Here is a 7,126-nt window from a genome sequence, read left to right on the forward strand (position 1 = left end):
TAAACACGCGCTTTTAATGAGATGATCGTACGGTTGTTGTTGTAGCGTACATAATGTACGATTAGAGCATTTGTATGATAACCGGCCTCTCTCTCTCTCTCTCTCTATATATATATATATATATATATATATATATATATATATATATATATATATGTGTGTGTGTGTAATTTAAAAAAAATTGTAAACACATACAAATCCAATATAGAGGAGCATTATCAAATACCTTTTTATACTATATAATTTACCCAACTTAACATTAGGTTTATTGGGCCCAGCCCAATACTAATATTATTTTAAAAAATAAAAAAAGAAAAACAATTTTCGTTAAAGCATATGGGTACATTTTTCGAGCTCGAACAGGGTACGTGAATTCTGAGAGACGTCACTATTGATATGTTACTTTCAACTTCTTTAATTATGGTGCCAATAATCCTATTAACATCCCCATACTCCTAGAGCATTAGTGGTCACACAATTAAGTTTTTTTATCATAACCAAATCCACTAATATTATTTAGTATATCATAAACTGCTTGCTAGTCTCTCTTCATTGTTTTCATTCTTGATTGAATGTGGGGTTTGCACAATTTGTTTAAGTAACTCCTTTAAATGCTTCTAGAGAGTATATAATATACACCTAAGCTTTAGGTTTGGCCAGACTTAGGCTTTAATCTTGAACCACAACTTTGAAAAACAAAAACAACCAAGTATTAAATGTGGTTTTAATTGGTAAGAATTTGTTTATTTGAGTATGTTTAGTTTAGTGACATGTTATATCAAAAACTCAACAATCGTTTTTATTTAGTTGAGTTAACTCATACCTACCTGGCCAAAAAAATTCAACTAGAATTAAGTCGTGTTGACTTAATCTTATGAATTTATCTTTTCAACTTTTCGTGCATCACTTAGACACTCGTTAAGGCCAGGCTTTACACGATACTTTGCATTGATTCAAATAACTAATAGCGGAAGGCCCGTTTATGCAAACCAAATATGTCCCTATATTTGCATTAAAGAGCTTACAAGTGAGCTTACATGGTATTCTTGATGGTACTTTGGTAGTTGTTGGGTGGTTGGCACAAATGAACACACATCCTGTTTGTACTAGTTATTAAGTATCTAGATCATTCATTTCTAAATATTGTATGTTACATTTCAACATTTCAACATCATTCTTTGTTATCTTTTAGGGGATACTCTAGATTACTTGGAGTTTTCATTCTTTAAGCGTTCTTGACATTCTTCCCCACCTAAATCTATGACGTCATCACTGTGCTTCCTTGGTGATGCTCGTTTATTTCAACCATGCTTTTCCCCTATGAACATACTTGTATTTTATGCATTCGGGTCTTGCTCAATTTATTGTACTTGGGTGCATATGACTCAATCTCTGATTCTCTTCCACTTGTGTTTCTACTCTATGTAAGTCGTTTGATTTTAAGCCATTGTCCCTTTTAAGGGCAACTTTGGTTTTTGTGTGATGCTGCTATGTACCTTGATTCCTTGACTTTCTTTGGTTTCAACCTACTAAAGGTTGAGCTTAAGTTGCATTGCCGCCATCATCTTAACTTGATCAAACGAAGTACTTCGAGAGTAATCAGGGTTCACCATCAAATACATATTATACTTATAATTTCACTCTAGTGTTATATCTATATCCACATAATCAATTCAAGTTAACCTTAAAGCTCTCAAAATGGCTACCAACCCACCCACTTTCCACTTTCCAATTTAGACATACCCAATTAGGCAAAAACAACCCTATGAATCTGCATGTAAGTTTACGGTCACACCTCAAAGCACCCCTATAAATCCGGTAGTGGTGGCGCACGGCGTCTTTCATGGGGGCGCACATTAGCACAATCAATCATCACACGCCACGTCACCCCCTCCACACCTTCTTCTTCCACTGCCACCATCTTTATTAATAATAATTTATTATTCCCAAATTAACCCTCCTCCACCCCCAATTTCCCCATTTTACCCCCCAACGATGACCGTCGAGCCGTCGCCGTTGCGACGGAGAGTGAAGAAATATAAGTCGATCAATGACATCATCAACGGCGTCAATTACGCCGCCGTCGTTGAACACAACAACAACAACGACTATAACGACACCGTTTGCGATGAATGCGGCTCCGGTGACCGGGACCACCAGCTGCTGCTGTGCGATAAATGTGATAAAGCGTTTCACATGACGTGTCTCCGCCCTATCGTTGTTCGTGTTCCGATTGGCCCCTGGTTCTGCCCTCAATGCTCCGATCATCCTCCGCCGGCGGTTAAAAGTATTCAGTTTTCCGTTTGCGTATTGTGTGTCTGCATGAAATGTCTGAGAGTTTTGATTTAATTTTAATTTTAATTTTAGGTTTTACGCAGACCAAAATATTTGATTTCTTCAAGATAAAGAAATGTACAGCTTCTGCTGTCAAGAGAATATCTCCTCAAGGTAGATTTATCATTTATCATTTGTGTTTGTTTTATTATTCGATCTACCTGCTGATTAATTAGAGATTTGTTTTCTGAGAAAAAGGATTTTTTGAATTTTATGAATAATTAGGGTTGTGATTACCATTAGTTTTGTGAATTGATGATTAGATCATATTCAAATAAACCTAAAAAGACAAATTGTGGCTTTTTTTTTTTTAATTTTTAAATGATTGTAATTTAGTATTGCAAATGAATCATGTGTGTGAATATAATATTTGGGTTGGCTGCTTCAGCTGAGTGCAAGTTCCACTTGTGGATGATCTATGTATGTATACAACCGGAAAGTTTTCGTATTACTTCACAGGCTTATATTTCTGTCAGTCGGTCATCTAGATTGATTTGCTTGTATTAAGATGCTAAAGCCGTGTAGAAATTTCAAACTTGCAAGACGAACGATCCTGCACACCAGTGCACTCGATGGGCACCTATTTATTTACCCCTCGTCTGTGTGTGTGTGTGTGTGTTCGACTCGCGTTGTAGAATACAACGAGCAACTCCATGTCTTAAAAAGTTGAGCCCTTTTATCTAATATGTTTTCGAGGGCATACTCTACATCTAATTTTTTGATCATGCAGAGGATCTTGGTTTAGTACAATCAAATAAGTTGCAAAGTTTTCTCAAATTGAGTCGCGTTCTTTGTTGGGCGCTATGCAATTCTTTTCCTGGTGTCGTTATTCCCAAGTTTTGGTTTTCTTTTTGGATGTCATAAAGCGCACTTAGTGACTTTAATTTATAAGAGTTAAACGAATCATGTATGTATATTGTATAATATGGTTTAAAAGATTTCTTATTACATATACAATCTTCTTAAGTTGGCAATATAGTGTCATTTATCATCTGGGGTGTTCAAAACAATTTTAAGGTCAGTAGTATATGATCATTGCCATAATCATGACACTATTATAAGTATTAAATTACTTTTTTAAGCTTCATAAACCCTTCTAGTTTCCATAAAACAGTGTTGTATTGGTTCCTCTTATTATTGTTTAGCATTAACTACACTTCTATGCATTATCACTTAACCATGTCTGTCACTCTTTTTTTCCCATACCGCCAAGCTATAAGATGTCATTGTTCGTTTTATACTTTCTTTTACGTTTCTTATGAAATTCTATATTTTTCAAATTAGCAGATTCCAGGAAGCGTAGGAGACGAATTGTGCATCATAAAAAAAGGAGGAGGTTATTACCATTTACTCCAAGTGAAGATACGGAGCGTAGGCTAGAGCAAATGGGGTCTCTAGCGTCCGCTTTGACCTCGCTCAATATGGAATATAGTGATGATCTCACTTACTCCTTTGATATGGCTCCAAGATGGGCTAATTTAGCCTCGTATGAAAAAGGTGGAATGCAGGTAAATACATTCCCAAGTAATAATAATAATCAAGTAAACTCGTATGGTCACATAGTTCTCTCAAAGAATTATTATATTATATGGGTTATTTTATGTCGCTCGTGTTTAAGGTTCTTTCGAAAGAAGACACAGAAACCTTGGAATATTGCAGTGCCATGTTGAAAAGAGGTGAATGCCCTCCACTGCTTGTCATATTCGATTCTTGTGAAGGGTAATTAAGTAAATTTGGTATTATGAAAATCAGCTTTTTGTTCCAATTAGAGGTGGATATTTTGATCCGTGATTCCGTGAACTTATAAATGAGTCGATTGGGTAATGTTTTATACCTAATGGGTCAAATTCTTAAACGCTCTTATATCGCTTCATCAAAAAAGTCAATGTCATATGTAACATATTGATTACTTTTGAATGTCAAGAAAATGGATAATAAGTAGTTTCGCGCCACACGCTAAAATTCACCCGTTTTGACCCGTTAGTGTTACACAACATCACAACCTACCCAGACCACCCATTTTGACACCTCTAATGCAAATGAAGCGTGATAACAAAAGGTTGTTTTGGTACAGTTATACGGTAGAAGCTGATGGCCCTATAAAGGACATGACATTGATAACCGAATACATTGGTGATGTTGATTACATCAAAAACCGCGAACATGATGACTGTGACAGCATGATGACTCTTCTTTTAGCGTCAAATCCATCAAAGAGTCTCGTTATCTGCCCCGATAAACGTGGAAACATTGCCCGTTTTATCAACGGGATAAATAACTTTACTCCGTAAGCTTGCCAAAATTACTATCATATTTTCTGAATTTTCTCTATTACTTATATGGTATTTCGGTATTTTGCAGTGAATCAAAGAAGAAGCAAAATCTAAAATGTGTGAGATACAGTGTAAATGGAGAATGCAGGGTCCTTTTGGTCGCTACGCGTGATATTGCAAAGGGTGAGAGATTATACTATGATTATAACGGGTATGAACATGAGTATCCAACTCATCATTTCGTATAATAGGATCTCCCGGCATGCTATTGTAGTTTTGAGCACATGATTAGCCCATTGATTTATATTATGTTACTTTTTATGACCCTTTTATTCAGAGTTGAAAGAGTTGCTCTGTAAACATTTTTATGAAGTTTATATACTAATTTAAGTATCAAAAGAATCTAAAGTTTATAGGAATGTTTGTTAATGTGCACACAACAGTACCAGTTGACCAGTTATCGCGTCGCTTCTTGAGAAATACAAGACTTGATCAGGACCAGACTAGTTTTGCACAAATTTCGACCATTGTCATACCTTCATTACTAATCAATACTCATCATGTTACAAAGTGAAGTGTCAAATCTCTCTAAAAATCAATCATTTTGGCTATCTTGATCGATAGAATACTAAGGTGGCAAGATGGGTGGGTTATGTTAGGTGTCAAAAAGGGTTCAAGTTGAAATGAACCTTTTGTTAGTATCAGTGGCGAAGCTTGAGATTTCCGACCGGGGGTCGAAAACGTATATACCTAGAAAATTCTATACGAAAACTATATAGAAGATTTAGATTGTTATATCAGATTATAAAGCAACTAGAATTTTAGGGGGTAAGAAATATTGAAGTCTTGAGACTTCGTGAAACTATTCCTGTGGTTAATTACTATGGTTTCAACACTTATCTATTGTGTTCATGTAAGATCATCTCTTGCATTGTCGGTTTAGGTAAAAATTTCCAAAGTAAACTTCTCCAAGACGCATAATTGAACACTTAAATGATTGATTTTACAAAACTTGTTCGTTTTGTAAGAATGTTCTACTAATCAAAAACTAAATGACAAGCGAGTTTATTTGGTGAGATAAAGTTATCTGTGTTTGGATATAACAATACGCGGCAGGGTTGCAAAGATCCATATGTTGACTGTAAGATCTTGATCATAGAAACATATCGACCCTTCGTATGATCACTATAGGCGTAAGGTTGTGGTAAAGATCGAGTAATCAAATGCAAGATTGTGAGCTTATTCGATCTTGTTTGGCTTGCGTTATGAAAATTAAACAACTATAAGTGAGCTACCTATACTTTAAAAAAACAAGCTAATTTCACAAAGTGGACTTCAATATTTCTTACACCCTAAAATTTTAATTGTTTTATAATCTGATCTATATTTACACCTTCAAAATTTTAATTTCTTTCGAATCTAAATCTTCTATATTCGCTTCCCTTAAATTTTATTTTTTTTATAATCCAATTTAATAATCTAAATACTCTATTAGCATACTATCATTATCATGTTTACCTTCTAATAATTTGTCATGCAACTAGTATTTGATACTAATAACACATGTGGAAGAGAAGAGCAAGCATCTTTGGTATAAGCCATTCATTTGATTGACAATATTCATTTTCATCTTCTAGAGGACAATCTTTTAAGAGTTAAGCATATCATAGAGATAGCACTTTTTATCTTTTTGCTTATGCGATTTTGGATTGTTTTTAGGGTAAATTGCATTTTACGTCCTTTAAGTTTGAGTAAAATCGCAGACGATGTTTTTTAACTAACGAAACTACACTAGATGTCCTTTATGTTAGAGCTTCTCATCATGCGGTGTCCTCTTACCCTAACCTAGTTAATTTTTTCAGTTAACTCTTAACACATGTCCACTCACATGAGAGCATAATTGCCATTTTCACTAAAACAAAAAAATTTATTCATGAAACTTCAAGAGGAAGATATATTTTAAGTGAAAATGACCATTTTACCCTCATGTGAGTGGCACATGCTAAGAGTTAACATTAAAAATTGAGTGAATTGCAAATTTTGTCCTTTATCTTTATACCCAATTTCAAGCGCTGTCCTTTATCTTTAAAATTGACAAGTTTTGTACTTAATGTTTTAAAATCCTACACGTTATGTCCTTTAGCCCTAACCCAGTTAGATTTTTTGTTAAATCAGATCATATAAGGGTAATTTAGTCTTTTTAGGAGTAAATTGTCATTTTAGTCCATGAGGTTTGTCCAAATTTGGCATTTTAGTCCAAATAGTTTTTTTTCTCCTCTGAGTCTCTTACTTTTCTCTTTTGTTGTCATTTTGATCACATACCTTAACTCTTAAAAATTAGAGTAAATTACAAGTTTTGTCCTTTATGTTTACATCAAATTGCAGGCGTTGTCCTTTTGGCCAAAAGTTTACAGGCGGTGTCCTTAACCTTTCAAAATCTTGCACGTTTTGTCCTTTAGGCCAAACCTGGTTAAAAATCTCAGTTAAAAACTGTCATGTACAATGCACATGAGGGTAAA

The 7,126-nt window shown here is 34.6% G+C and overlaps 1 protein-coding gene across 1 annotated transcript; it reads left to right on the top strand.

Moving 5' to 3' along the window:
• The first annotated feature begins 1,709 nt into the window (after nucleotides 1-1,709).
• On the top strand, nucleotides 1,710-5,000 carry LOC110903738 (probable Histone-lysine N-methyltransferase ATXR5). The gene is made up of 6 exons (XM_022149522.2): nucleotides 1,710-2,287; nucleotides 2,368-2,448; nucleotides 3,622-3,842; nucleotides 3,953-4,053; nucleotides 4,409-4,621; nucleotides 4,696-5,000. Exons 1-6 carry the CDS (start codon nucleotides 1,996-1,998, stop codon nucleotides 4,853-4,855), a joined length of 1,068 nt encoding a protein of 355 aa, XP_022005214.1. The 5' UTR covers nucleotides 1,710-1,995; the 3' UTR covers nucleotides 4,856-5,000.
• The last annotated feature ends 2,126 nt before the right edge of the window (nucleotides 5,001-7,126 follow it).

Source organism: Helianthus annuus, chromosome 14 (genome assembly GCF_002127325.2).
Source record: "Helianthus annuus cultivar XRQ/B chromosome 14, HanXRQr2.0-SUNRISE, whole genome shotgun sequence".
NCBI classification, from domain to species: domain Eukaryota; kingdom Viridiplantae; phylum Streptophyta; class Magnoliopsida; order Asterales; family Asteraceae; genus Helianthus; species Helianthus annuus.

Bases quoted from the DNA above. Each gene is read 5' to 3' on its own strand.
- LOC110903738 (XM_022149522.2), top strand. From the start codon at position 1,996: ATGACCGTCGAGCCGTCGCCGTTGCGACGGAGAGTGAAGAAATATAAG. The intron at 2,288-2,367 runs GTATTCAGTTTT...TTTTAATTTTAG, and splicing joins TCCTCCGCCGGCGGTTAAAA to GTTTTACGCAGACCAAAATA. The intron at 4,054-4,408 runs GTAATTAAGTAA...GTTTTGGTACAG, and splicing joins ATATTCGATTCTTGTGAAGG to TTATACGGTAGAAGCTGATG.